This window comes from Trachypithecus francoisi, unplaced genomic scaffold (genome assembly GCF_009764315.1).
Source record: "Trachypithecus francoisi isolate TF-2019V2 unplaced genomic scaffold, Tfra_2.0 Lachesis_group4, whole genome shotgun sequence".
Classification (NCBI taxonomy): Eukaryota; Metazoa; Chordata; class Mammalia; order Primates; family Cercopithecidae; genus Trachypithecus; species Trachypithecus francoisi.
In genome coordinates, this window is record NW_022681469.1 from 87,978,967 (window position 1) to 87,994,200 (window position 15,234).

General features: G+C 35.8%; 1 protein-coding gene across 2 annotated transcripts in view; it reads right to left on the reverse strand.

Moving 5' to 3' along the window:
* Positions 1–15,234, reverse strand: part of CRPPA (CDP-L-ribitol pyrophosphorylase A) — a 335,076-nt gene that overhangs the window by 189,314 nt on the left and 130,528 nt on the right. For both annotated transcript variants that reach the window (XM_033193728.1, XM_033193727.1), the window contains exon 6: positions 6,475–6,572. In XM_033193728.1, coding sequence (XP_033049619.1) covers positions 6,475–6,572 — 98 coding nt within the window. The remainder of the gene's footprint in view (positions 1–6,474; positions 6,573–15,234) is intronic.

Here is a 15,234-nt window from a genome sequence, read left to right on the forward strand (position 1 = left end):
TATATCATGATAGGCATTTATTATTTGGTAAATAAACTAGAGAATTTAGGAATAATCACATCTTCCTACTTATAAATTCCTTACTACCTTCAGTTCAGTATATAGTATAAACTATTTTGGATATTTACTGAAAATTGGGAAGAAGTGAGAGAGGTCCCTTTACAACTGTCTACCACCCTGATCTATCTCTGGAGAGCTCTATCTCCAAAGCTGGTAAGGTCTGTGAAATACTTCAAACTGCTGAGGAAAATGGAAGAGGAAAATATCAAGATTGACAGCAAAGGCTTGTCCTTTAAGAATCAGTGAAAAGGGCCGGGCGCGGTGGCTCAAGCCTGTAATCCCAGCACTTTGGGAGGCCGAGACGGGCGGATCACGAGGTCAGGAGATCAAGACCACCCTGGCTAACACGGTGAAACCCCGTCTCTACTAAAAAAAATACAGAAAACTAGCCGGGCGAGGTGGCGGGCGCCTGTAGTCCCAGCTACTCGGGAGGCTGAGGCAGGAGAATGGCGTAAACCCGGGAGGCGGAGCTTGCAGTGAGCTGAGATCCGGCCACTGCACTCCAGCCTGGGCGACAGAGCGAAACTCCGTCTCAACAACAAAAAAAAAAAAAAAAAAAAAAAAAAGAATCAGTGAAAAGTGCCTGCGAATGGGGGAAGAAGGAGAAATGCCTCTCCCCAAGTTAGCTCTTTACTTAACTTTTTAACAACCTCTTCCAGGTATTTGGTGTTCATCATTAAAGTTAGATGTTTGGTTCACCTGTAAGGTATGTTGCAAAATTCTAGTACAGATAATTACAATAAACATATCGAATCTTTTCCCTTAATTTCAAAGGAAAATATTTTTTCTTTTCATGTTAACAAAACAATCCTCCCATTATGTGTTGAGAAGCTCCACACCCACACTGATCTGCCCTACAGATGCCAGGATTTCAATAGTGGTGACATCATCCTTTTTACACATTCCTTTCAAAGTGGGATGAAAGCTTTGAGAGGTGAAAATGTTAGAATACATTGCATTTTGTGTTTGTAAGTTATTAAGCTGAAAAATGTCATGAGATAAATTTACCTTCATAAAGGAAGAGAAAAAGTATATAAAACTAGATAAATCCTTTCCCAAGGGGATGTCTTTCAGACATTAGGTATTAGCCCTTTGTCAAACTTAAAAATCTCAGTCTTTTATCTCACCTTTCCTTAGAAGAATATTAATTAGTAGAGACCATTTTGAATCAACTAGCATCTATATTCACTAGTTACATGATCTTAGACAAATCAAACTGCAAGTTTCCATATTTCTATTTGTAAAACAAAAGGGGGAAATCATAGGATTATTTTAAAGATAAAAGAACTGCATAGTACTGATACAGACAGGAGGCAGGGAAATACTGAGTAGAAGAAGGCAGTCCCCGGTGAGGGCCACACCCTTAAGCCTGGGTACTGTAGCCCAAAGTGAGAACATGCATTCCTGTTTTCCCACTCAAATGCTGCTTTTTGGACTGCCCTGCCTCCCATCCTGTACCCATAAAAAACCCCAGGCTCCACTAGCAGAGTGGTGTCAGAGGGGCAGCAGAGTGGAACAGAAGAGGCTAGAAGAGAAGCAGTAGCTGTCAAAAAGAAGCAGTTTGACTTCAGAGGGACAGCTTGAAGGTGAGATTTCAGAAGGACAGCTCGACGGTAGGACCTCAGAGAAGAGTTCAGCAGGGGACAGCCAAACTCCAGAGGAAGACCACCTTTCCACTCCATCCCCTTTCCAGCACTCCATCCCACTGAAAGCCACTTCCACTCCTCAATAAAATCCTCCACATTCAACACCCTTCAATTAACTGATGTAGCCTGATTCCTCCCAGACGCCAAACAAGAACTCTGGTACCAAGAGGGCTGGTGCAAAAGGCTGTCATCCTGACCCTCCACTGAGCTGGTAAACACTTAAGCTGTTTGTAGAGAGCAAAGGTAAAAGAGCACAATGTAACACATGTCTTCTGGGGCTTCAGGGGTCATGGATATCCCACCAGATGCTGTCATGGAGCCACATGAAGTTCTATTCCTGCCAGTGTGCCCAGAAGCACTTGTCCTGGCCCCTGTACCTGCTCACCTACATGCTCCCCCCGTCCCATGAGAGGTTAAGAGGTTAATGAGCCAATCCCTTAGCCAGTCCTACGAAGGGGTCAGGGAAACTACCCATTTCAGTACTACTCCTGACACTCCATAATCAGTGTTGTGATTGTTTCTTTTTCTTTCTTAAAAAATTTTAATTTAATTTAATTTTTTGAGATGGAGTCTCTCTCTGTCGCCCAGGCTGGAGTGCAGTGGTGTGATCTCAGCTCACTGCAAGCTCCTGGGTTCATGCCATTCTCCTGCCTCAGCCTCCCAAGTAGCTGGGACCACAGGCGCCCACCACCACGCCCGGCTAATTTTTTGTATTTTTAATAGAGATGGGGTTTCACCATGTTAAGCCAGGATAGTCTCGATCTCCTCCCTTCATGATCTGCCCGCCTCGGCCTCCCAAAGTGCTGGGATTACAGACGTGAGCCACCACACCCAGCCTGTTGTGGCTGTTTCTAAGAGAAAGCATTCTCTTAAGTTTGTGTGGTATAACAGGTTTTTAAACTTTTAATTCTTTTTAACCAAATTAGAAGACAGGGAAGGCTTAGCAGGAATGATATCTCCTTTCAAGGTGAACCAAGATTCTCTGAGTAAAATAATAGGACATCCAAAGTTCAGTTTTAGAAGTTCTACATTAGCTACTCATTAAAAATAAATAAAAAGTCTAATTTATCTCCAAAAAGGAAGATATTACAAGTAAGAAATTTTTGAGGAATGGTGATTTTCTTACTTTTGAATATATGAATACTTCTTAGTTTTATTATATGAAGGAAATCCCTAACTTCAAGTCAAACCTAATTTTTTAAAAATTCCAAATTTGCTATGTCTATCTATATTTATAGACGAATTCAATACTTGAAATTAAAAGAGAAATGTAAGTACTCTTTAAAAATTATAAATGGCCAGGAGAACACACAAAGAATAAAGGGGAAAACGATTCTGGAACCCTAGAAATACCATTTTAGTCTTTGAATCTCTGCAGACCCTTCATAAAAACAGAAAAGGCAAGGAGGATATCAAAACCAAAAACCTACAGACATTATCTACTATAAAACCAATATTTGGGAGGCTGAGGCACAAGAATCATTTGAACCTGGGAGGCGTAGGTTGTGGTGAGCTGAGATCATGCCACTGCACTCCAGCCTGGGCAACAGAGTGAAACAGTGTCTAAAAAAAATAATATTAGTGGGTAGGGATAAATTGGTAGCACATATAAAGACACACACAGTTTAAGAAACTGTAGGAAAAAATGAGAGTAAACCAAGAAAGACAGAAAACAACAAAATCATCATCAGATACTTTCTGGATACCTTAGCAGACCATTCCATTCTGGCAATAGCAACAAAAACTAGCTGAAAAATGTCATGAGATAAATTTACCTTTATAAGAGAAGAGAAAAAGTATATAAAACTAGATAAATCCTTCCCCAAGGGAGGATTTTCCCCTTTCCCAAGGGATAAATCCTTTGTAGATAGATAAATCCCTTTCCCAAGGGATAAATCCTTTGTAGGCTTTAATTCAAAGTTGAAAACAAAGAAGCCACATGAAGGTCCTCTGCTAAGGATACCTGGGGGTATGAATCCAAAGCACATTCAAAACCAATAAACAGAAGCACCCTAGTATGTTAAAGCACCAACCTGAGAAGTCTAGATAGACCAAAAGACGTGCACTAGGAACAAAGGAAAGACAAAGTACAGGCAAAGCACGGCCACAGAGGTGTTATCTTGACTCATCCCTTCCTCCTAAAACTAGAGAAAGCTCTTTTACTTAAAAAGGAACAATAGGGCTAGGTGCAGCAGCCATGCCTATATTTCTGCCCTTTGGGAGGCCAGCGTGAGAGGATCACTTGAGGCCAGAAGTTTGAGACCAGCCTGGGCAATATATGGAGACTCCTCTCTCTACAAAAAGGAAAAAAAACAATTAGCTGGGCATTGCAGTGTGTGCCTGTGGTCCCAGCTACTCTGGAAGATGAGGTGGGAGGATCGCCTGAGCCCAGGAGGCCAAGGCTGCAGTGAGCCATGATAGTAGCAGTGCACTCCACCCTGGGCGACAGAGCAAGACCCTGTCTCAAAAATATATATATTATTTGATACATTAATGACAGAAAGAAAGAAAAAGAAAAGACTAAAAAGCAAAATAATATCCCTACAGGAAACACATGCACATCAGAAACACCCAGTCATAAAGTAAGTAAATCCTGTAAGCCAATATTTAATAAGCTAAAATAAATTAAGAAAATGACAGAACTATAAAAGTCAGACTTGGAATAACTTAGAAACAAGGTGATGAGAAGAGAAAAAATTTAAAAAATATTTCAGAAATGAAGACTAAATTAGAAAAAAACACAAAAGGTAATGAATGAACAGAAATAAAAGATGGAAAGTAAGAAAATTAAGAAGAAATTAAGAGATTAGAAAAACTCAAGAGAAGGTAATAGCTGTAGATGGCCAAAGAACATGTAAGCTTCATGCAACAGGAATCTCTGAAGAAAACTGAAGTAACCAAACAGAAAATACTAAAGAAATAATGTCATATAAAAATATTTGAAACTACACAGAAGAATCTACTATGTACCTAGCAATATCAGCCAAAATGACCATAATTAAGAAACCTGTAGTAAAACAAATAGACTTTAAAGGAAAAGAATTATTTGAGCATCCAGGCAAACAGACTAAATCACTTATAAGGCAAAGAAAGTCAGATTTTCATCACACTTGACCAAAATACTTTATGACAAAAGAAAATAGATTGGCATATCGAAGATACTCAACAAAAATTTACTGAATCAAGACTGTTTTTAATCTAGCCAAAACCACCTTGAAGATTTTGAGCAAAAGAATAATTTTATTCACATGGAAGAACTTGGGAATACTGTGCCCATGAGCCCTCACTAGAACATCTATTGCAGGATTAGTTCCAGAAAACCGAAATGATTTTTAAGATATCAACATAAGGATTTGTAGTGACTATTACATATATATTTACTTATATGACTAAGAATAATGGTTTGAGGGAGAAAGTATAGTAGGTAATGACAGTAATGTAAGAATATATACAATAAGAAAGTTCACTGTCATCTTTCAGCTATAAACTTTAAGTTAAAGCATACTAATTCAAATTAGATTCTTCAGAAAGGAGGAGGTAGAAGACACTGGTTAATTGTTAATTTTAACAACTCATGTATCTATATAGCACTAAAGTATGAGAACTAACAGTCTGTACTATCTAATACTGTCACACCACTCTGTCAACTTCTCATTGAAAGTTTAATTATAGTTCAAATTCATTGAAAACGTACTGCATGCCAGATGCTTCTCTAAGCACTTTAAATATATTCATTTTATTCAACTCACCCAGCAACTTTAGAACATAGATGTTATTAACATTTTCAATGTACAGATAAGGAAATCAGGAAACAGAGCTGACATCCAAAATACAAGCAGTCTGATATCAGAGCCTGTTCTCTTTTCAACTGCGCTATCATGGTAAAATTACACAGCTAATGGATGTGGTGGAGGCTGAGGCAGGAGAATCACTTGAACCCAGAAGCTGGACGTTGCAGTGAGCTGAGATTGCACCACTGCACTCTAGCCTGGCGACAGAGTGAGACTCCATCTCAAAAAAAAAAAATTACAAAGCTAAAATGAACTTTTACCCTCTGCTTTTGATGAGAATTATGTACGTTGTTAAAAGGTCATCCCATGTTGAACATAAACTCTGATTAGAAGTTATATATTTTAATGAAAATAGGGTAATTAATTAAAATATACAAAAATAAGTTTGGCAAATAAAATGCTTGAAAGTTGTCATAAAAATGATTAATGGCAGTGCTTGGTGGTAAAATTTATAAAAAGTTCCTATAGACACCCTCACACTTATTGCATCTTCTATTTTCCTAGCCCTAATATTAGATATGAGTTTAACTAGGAAGTTGGTTGCTTCACATTCACTCGCTTTTCCAATATCATGATTATTTCACCTTTTGTCATCATGTCTCTTATTTTCCCCCTCCCTCTTCTTAATCTCTCTAATCTTCATAGAGTCTACAAACTTTACTAAGCATCTAGCATGTGCTGGCCACCATGCCTCTTAAGACAAGTCTCAGCCTTATGTTGGGGAGTGCAGGCATCAGGCAGGGCTTCCTAAAGGACATCACACATGGAGACTGGAAGAAAATCCGCAAAAGGAATGAAAAGGGTGACAGAGTATGTTTCAGATCCTAACTGCTGGCAGACCAAAGGATCTCATCGAGGCAAAATAATAAGAACATTACAATTAAAGGATTTTTATGGTTTTTTTCAAGAAAGATATCTTTATGCTATAAAAGTTTTTGGCAATCAAAATTTATCAAACTCAGTCTTTGAATACTTACATTTAATTCACTTTTTAGCACTTCTTCAAGAAGATGACCTACATGTTTGTTATCTTCTTTTGAATCCATAACTACACAAATCTCTTGGGAAATTATCTCTGAAATGAAAAAAAAGAGTTTTAAGTTTCAAACAAAACATGTAACAAGGCCCTAGGATGCTGAAACATAAACTTACCTGATGTTCTTAGCTGTTGACTAAGAATAGGGAGGTTTTGATTTCAGGCCAAGTGGAGTAATCTGTGTACACAATGAGATGGCCCTGATTCAGTTTACTACCTAAGTCCATAAATCTGTCCATTAAACACTCTGTGGGTGAAGAACCAGCCATTGTGCAACTAACAGAAATAAGACATTTTAGGATGCATTCAGAAGGGAGTAACTAGAGGTGACAACCATTTGAAGTTCAGCAATTCAATCCTTCCATGTTTATAAGGAGTCTCCCAGAACCTAACAGATTTCTACTTCTTAAACAGATTCATTCTTTAGGCCACAGGTTATCTCCTGGGCACAGATTCATTGTGTCATCCAGTGCACTGGTTAAGTACATTGTGTTCCTTGACATTCCTCTAGATTTTCAATTCAATACAATTAATTTCCTGTTTTGACTATTGGAAAAAGCAACTGAAAGAATTTTCTTCACATCTAAAAGACTTGAGATGGTCTGGTTTAAAATTTATAAACTATGTGACACAGTGATAGTCCTGTCACCTCTGGAAAACCTGCATGCATTCTTCCAAAAGATATGAAGTCCTCTTCTACAGCAGGCAAATCAGAAGGCACCTTGATTCAAGGTAACTTGACCTCTTATTATCATGATACCAAGTTCAACCATGAGCTGAAGTCTGAGTAGAATTTTTCTTAATCCACATCTTTCTGCCTTATAATTAACACCAATTCTTCAAAGTCTCAGGCATCCTATAGAGAAATTGCCTATATAGCTGCCAGTTAAAGAGCCATTACACAGCATTATATCATGGATTAAGAAAACAAAGTCTAATTTTAAGATAGGATTCCTGAATCAAAAGGATGTTTAGCTTTTGACCCAACTGCTTCCTACCTGAGCAACTCTGTAAAATATGATCCATATAAATCACTGATGTAGCAATGGCTAATAATTCTTTCAAGCAAAGCCAGGGAGAACAGGTTATTGAAAATAATATCACCAGTTAATAGCACTGCTATTACTACCTCCTACTTAACAAGAATATTATATATTCCAGGAGCTATATGCTACATATGAATACGAATCCTCATGATGACCGTACAAGATCAGTATCATTCTGAATCTATGTAACAGATGCAGGAAGCTTGAATTCAGAGAAGTAACTTGGCCAAGGCCACAGGGACATGAGTAGTAGAAAAAAGATTCAAATCCAAAAAAAAAAAAATCTGTATTTCTGAGTTACATGATGCTAATAAAATTCAACATAATTAAAAACACAAATGAATGTTTTAGACAGTAAATGCTATAGAACATCATTGTGGAGAGAGAAACTGGAGACAAGATCAGATAACTCTAAAATACAATGAGCTAGGAGCTCACTCTTGAAAGGGGAATAGGTTTTGCTTAGGAGTGGGAAAAAGGAGCTTTCAAACAATCAGAAATGATAAGAAAGAAACAAGATTTTAATGTGTATTGAGGTAGGTAGTCACATAAACATAGTGTGACCAACAACCAAGAGAATTACTTGAAAGCTATATTAGTTTGTTTTCACACTCCTGATAAAGATATCCCAGAGACTGGGCAATTTACAAAAGAAGAAGTTTATTGGACTTACAGTTCCATGTGGCTGGAGAGGCCTCACAGTCATGGCAGAAGGCAAAAGGCACATCTCACATCACAGCAGACAAGAGAAGAGAGCTTGTGCAGGGAAACTCTCCTTTTTAAAACCATCAGATCTCATGAGACTTATTCACTGTCATGAGAACAGCATGGGAAAGACCTGCCCCTAATGATTCAATTACCTTCCACAACACACGAGAATTCAAGATGAGATTTGGGTGGGGACACAGCCAAACCATATCAAAAGCCATAAAATGATTTAGTAGTGAGTTCTAAAGTGGGATAGTTAGTGAGATCAAATCAAAGGGGTCCTTTGCTGTCTTGGACACTAGAGTGTCCTAGGGCTTTCGTTTAGAAGTTAACTCATAAAAACAGTGGCTTTCGAAAACAGAGTTAACCCAAACTTATACATCACGAAATTACATGTTTAGAGAAATCTGGGCTTTGTAGTGTCTTAGGCTAAAGCCCCAACAGTTCTATTTCTGAAAGCTCCTCATGAAAACATTAGGAAAACTAAAAAAAAAACATATACAAATACAAAGTAATCTGCAAATGCAACAATTAATGTGATGGTGCCACAAACATGTATATAAATTTGTAAAATACTGCATAACATTTAGATAATTTAATACAAAACAGCATATGTAGGTTTTCCTTGCCTTGTTTCATCATACATCCTTCTTTATAAAATTCTAAGCTCTACCCGGCAAGTGTACAGTAATAAAACTGGTATATTACTACCAACTTACAAAAATGAAATATTTTTTAAAAATGAATTCAAAATCTATTTGCTGGCCAGGCACAGTGGCTCACATCTGTAATCCCAGCACTTTGGGAGGCCAAGGTGGCAGATCACTTGAGGTCAGGAGCTCAAGACCAACCTGGGCAACATGGTGAAACCCCATCTCTACTAAAAACATAAAAATTAGCTGGGCATGGATGGTGCACTCCTGTAGTCCCAGCTACTCAGGAGGCTGAGGCAGGAGAATCACTTGAACTCGGGAGGCGGAGGTTGCCGTGAGCCAAGATCATGCCACTACACTCCAGCCTGAGCAACAGAGCGAGACTCTGTTTCAAGGGGAAAAAATCTATTTGGCATTTATCCTATGCCATGTTTCAGTTACCCTAAATAAAAAAAAAACTGTTGTTTAGCAATCTTTCATTGTCATATAAATTTTTACCATCATTTCACAAAAACATCTGTTGAGTTTGGTATAGAAATGACATCTTTAAAATAACAAGCCTTCCAATTAACATGATTTGTCCCCCATGTCCTGAAATCTTTAATTTGTTTCAATATTGCTTCATAGTTTCCAGTGCAGACCTCTTTCATCTTTTGTTAGATTTATTCTTGTTTGTTGATAACACTATAAATTGATTTTTAATTTCCTATTTGTTGTTATGTACAAAAATACATTTTGATACAGACCTTGTATAGTCAGTAACCTTGCTAAATTTACTTATAAACTGATGTTTTATAGATATTAAATTCTCGGTATATAGAAACATGCTGATGAATGATAAAGTTTTATTTCTTTCCAATCTATAATTTTATCTGATAATGAAAAATTTTAAATATTGGCTCTATGCTCGATGAAAAAAATTTAGCCTGCAATTCTACTTACTTATAAGGTCCTGTCATATTGTCACTAAACAATTACACTATCCTCACATAATGAGTTGTGTTTTTTCTACTCTCTAGAAGTGTGCAAGATTGGTGTCATGTCTTCTTTTGAATGGTTTTGTAGAATTCACTGGTAAAAGTCAACTGCTTCTTTGTGGGAGAGCTTTTTTAATAAAAATTCAGTATCTTAAATGGACGAATGACTATTCACATTCTCTATTTTCTGTCTCAGGATAGTAAGGTGTATTTCCCTAAGAATGTGTTCATTTCATCTAAATTCTCATTAACAGTAGTATAACGTTGTTCATAACGTCTTAATGTCTATAGAATTGTATTCTTTTTCATTTCTGATACTGATTACTTGAGTTTTCAATATTTTTCATGATCACTCTTGCCAAGGTCTTAACAATTTTATTACTGTCATCCGAGGAAATCATGATTGATTCTGTCTTGTATGTTTGTTTTCTAGTTTATGAGTTCTTGTCATTTTCTTCAGTATTTTCTTCCTTCCACTATCTTTGAGTTTTGTTTGCTGCTTCTCTTTTTAAAAACGTTTAAGTTGCTGACTCTCTTCCTTTTTTCTACTACTTATATTTAAGGCTCTAAATTTTCCTCTAACAACAATTTTAGCTGTACCTCAAACATTGTGATATTTTCACTCAATTTAAATGACTTCACATTTAGTTTAAAATATTTCATTGCTTTTCACGTCTTTCATTTAGAATCACATTATTAGAAGCATCTAATTTCTATTGTGGTTTCACCTATGGATTATGTAGAATTTTATTGTTTTTATTAGAATGATATGTAACAAATTACTAGAAATTTGGTGGTTTAAACACCATCCCATTAAGTAGTTCACAATGCTACAGGTCAAGAGATGGAGGAGGAGGAGGAGAAGAAAGGGTGATATGGAAAAAGTGAGAGGGGAGTACATGCACAGAAATGATAAAGTAAATGAGGCAAAATGTAAACAACAAGGTAGGTAAAAGATAGGGAAGCTATTTGTGTTATTCCTGTATCTTTTAGGTTTGAAAGTTATTAAAATAAAAAAGCACCCTCTCCTGAAAACAAAAATTAAGAAAAAATATATGAAGCTATATTAATAGTAGGAGACTTTAAAGTTCAATTCTCTTAAGATAAGTGAGCAAAACATAAGGATGTAGATTCTAGGCAAAGTAACATCATAAGAAATATGGTGGATTTGTTATTGTATTGGTTTCTATATTGTCAGCTAATCTCAGCTATTTGCATTCCACAGGGTCTGCATCTGATAGGCCAATTTCTTACAGTGTCTATGGACCCAGTCAATATGTCCTTTACTACTACTGATAAATTCTCATTTTGTCTACATTCAAAGATTAAACCACATACAAAATCATCATCAATTTCTAAAGTGATGGTTATCAACTGGTCGCACATCAGAATCAACATAAATATCTTGTTTTCCTTTCATATTTTCAAATACATATGCCTAGTGCACAAACAAGATACTAGCCTATATTTTTGTCCAAAAGTGATTCTGATATACAGCCAGATTAAAATCCTCTGCTTAGCTATTGCACTGATTTTTTCTGATGTGGGAATTATGAAAGGGTTTATGACATAGAACCTTTATAAATATGGTTTCATATATGATACCACATTTATATTTTATATATGTATAGACAGGATCTACTGATCTACCATACATATATATATATATATAAATGATATTATCTATAGAGATCTACCTATTCATACCTATATTGTATCATATATATGTTATGAAAGTTTTATATGAAAGTTATTTAATAATTTTCAAACTTAAAAGATACAAGAACACGAATAGCTTCCCCTTTATCTACCTAGATTCACTAATATATCGCATATATATCATATATATATCATATATATAAATGATACTATCTATGTGTGTGTGTATATATATAGATATACTATATATGTGTGCGTGTGTTATATATAGTAGGATATATACATATTCTACTATAGCTTATTACCTAAAATGGAATAACTTTGGGGGTAATTTCCCAGTTTTTTTTAATCTTCTGTGTGGCAATTGGAAGACGGTGAGTTTAGTGAGACAGAGCTGTGTTCGTTGCCCATTGCACAGAGACTTTGATATTTCTGACATAAAACTATTTAAAAAACCCAAACCCACACAAACACTACTCTTATCTGCGTGTCTCACTGGGTTTTACAATTAAGAAATCTCTAACCTTTATAAAGTTGATATTAAATAAGGTAACATATTTAATAACTACAGATATAGGAGACTTGATAGGCATTCAATAATATTTCTTAAATTGAGGGAAAGACAGTTTTTAAAATTTTGTACAATTTCAATTCTATATTGGAACAGATGCTGAAAGTAGCATATTGATACTTTGGCAGCACTTTGCATGTATGAAATGCAAAGAGACCAAAGAACGATTTCTATGCAGACTCAAATTTTCTTTTCTTTTATTTTTTAAAAGAGTACTAGGAAGCACACATCTGTAAAAGGACAAATCAAGTGCAAGGAGATGGACTTGAAAAGTCTTTCCATTTATGGATGCCTTCAGTGTGTTAGGCATTGTCCACTCAAAATTGAGTAAGAAGTGACCTCTGCTATTAGTGAATTTTCCAACTATTACAATGATTTGAAGATTCATCCCTCAGTATAATAAAATATTGTCATTTAAAAAATAGACCTATGTAAGATGAAGGCAGGAGATATCCATAAAAGACTACACTTTGAGATTTTAATAAGGATTAGATAATGTGTAAAATTATTTCTAGTGCCTGGTACAACACCTAATAGATGACAGAGTTATTGCTGTTATGAACACATACATTCAATAAGAACATAAATTGAAATAACTTTGTCCACTAAAAATATGATAAATTTCTGACTTCAAATTAATCTCTTCTTTATAGTCTTAATATTTCAGGGTTTGGTAAACAATCCATATCAACTACATCCCACTGAGCTTTTGTTTCAAATTTCACCAAACTTGCAATAATCATATGTGACAATGGAATATACATTTTGAGTAATACATCTATGTTTGCATCTCTGATTTGCTTTAAAACAGATGCCAGCTCATTCTCATTGTTTATATCTTAGTTTGTCCACTACGATCTAGGCTGAAGCATTTTATGCAATTGCTACTGATAATTTCAAAAGCATGCTGCACTGACAATCTTAATTGTGAATGGCAATTCACAATTAAGATTGACTGTACTTGTACCATGTATTTGGAAGTTCAGAATAGAAAAAATATATGATTGACTATAGGAGCAGCGCTCCAAAGAGTTCATTGAACCTCCTCAATCCCAGAGTTATTCTACGATCCCCAAACTAAATGAGAAGAGAAAAGGCACACAAAATATTTATAATTCATTTTTCATGAAGCACAAAATTCTTTCCAAAGATTAATACTGATAATTTTCTCAAAGAAAACAAAGTACATAATGACTACCTTGAGGTTAATGAAATCAAAACAAAAATAGAAGCCTTTAGAATTCTTAATCTTCTGTTATATTAATAAAGCACTTCCTAGAAAATTTCAGAGGTTGAAGTAAAAATATTGAGGGGAACCACAAAATCATTTTATATCCCAGAATTATACAAACTTTAACACAGAAATCTAGTCTTTGTTCTCTCCCTGAAAATAGACTGGGAATAAATTATAAAATATTTACATTTAACATTAAATAATACATGACCTGTCAACTTGACTGATACGAGCTCTGAGTTTTAGTTTTTACATTATCCTATTTTTTAAGTAGTTTCTAAAAAATTCCTAAAAGGCCAGTGGCAGATGGCAAAATATTGATGACATAACAAGTAAGGTCTCCCCAAAATAATTTCAACATATACTCTGATTTACACTGAATAACTCTTTTTTGGTCTATAGCATTTAAAGGTCACATAGCTTGGTGTGATTTAAGAGAGAAAATTCACGCCAGAATATGATAAAGTCTTTAGACTTATATTGAAAACTGTAAACATTAGTTAAGGAGCCCAAATTTTTCAGTTAATACCTCAGCCCATATCTGAGAACCTCTAAATGGTAAAGGTATGTATATAATTGCCAATTAAAATTATGTTGACTGGGCACGGTAGCTCATGACTGTAATTCCAGCACTTTGGGAAGCTGAGGCGGGTGGATCACCTGAGATCAGGAGTTCAAGACCAGCCTGGCTAAGGTGAAACCCTGTTTCTACTAAAAATACAAAAAATTAGCTGGGCATGGTGGCCCATGCCTGTAATCCCATCTAGGGTGGCTAAGCAAGAGAATCGCTTGAACCTGGGAGGCACAGATTGCAGTGAGCCAAGATTGCACCACTACACTCCAGCTTAGGCAATAAGGGTGAAACTCCATCTCAAAAAAAAAATATATATATATATATATATATATACACATATATATATATACACACACACACATATATACAGACACACACATATATATATATGCCAAAAAGAAATAATGTACAACTTAATTTTCCTGGCTCTGATGGTTAATTTGTGTATCAACTTGACTGGACCACAGGATGCCCAGATATTTGGTCAAATATTAAGTGTTTCTGAGAAGGTGTTTTGGAACGAGATTAATATTTATCTAGGTAGAATGAATAAAGCAGATGGCCCTTCACAGTATAGGTAAGCCTCATCCAATCAAATGAAAGCCTGAGACATCCACTCTTCAAATTTTGGACTTACCAGCCTCCATAAGCTGGTGAGCCAAATGTTTATCTGTATCCATATCTATATCTCCTCTTTGGTGTTTCTCCATAGAACTTACACTGGCATTCTAAGCATTCTTCACCAAATAACTCATAATTCCCAGGTCCTCATCATAGGATTCATCAATCAACCAACACTTCCTACCAATTTCCCGAATGTATCTAAAAAATAAAATACATGTTCCCCTGCCTGTAGTATGATCTAATTCTCCAACAAGGTCCACCTCGAGTACCATCTGTTTTAATAACTATAGCCTGTGTTTTAGATGTATTTTGGTTTGTGTGTAGGTTGGTTAGGAGAAGGAATGCACAGGTGACAATCACCAAGGAGACTTTCAAAACTACAAAAATTCCTATTTCTAATACATAGAAGTATCTCTCTCAAACATATATCAACATACACCCAGCATTCTCCTTCTACTCAGGTAGAAATCACTGCATTACTGAATCTGAGTATTCCTGAGGAAAGGCTTTTCAGTATAGGGTTTCAGAAAAAAAAAAAAGAAATCTACATGTCATATGACCCTTATAAGTTTATTCAGAGCTGATACCCATGTATTACGCAGCAAGAGAGCCATGCCAGTTCCTTATAGCCAATAATCATTTCAATAGTCAGCAG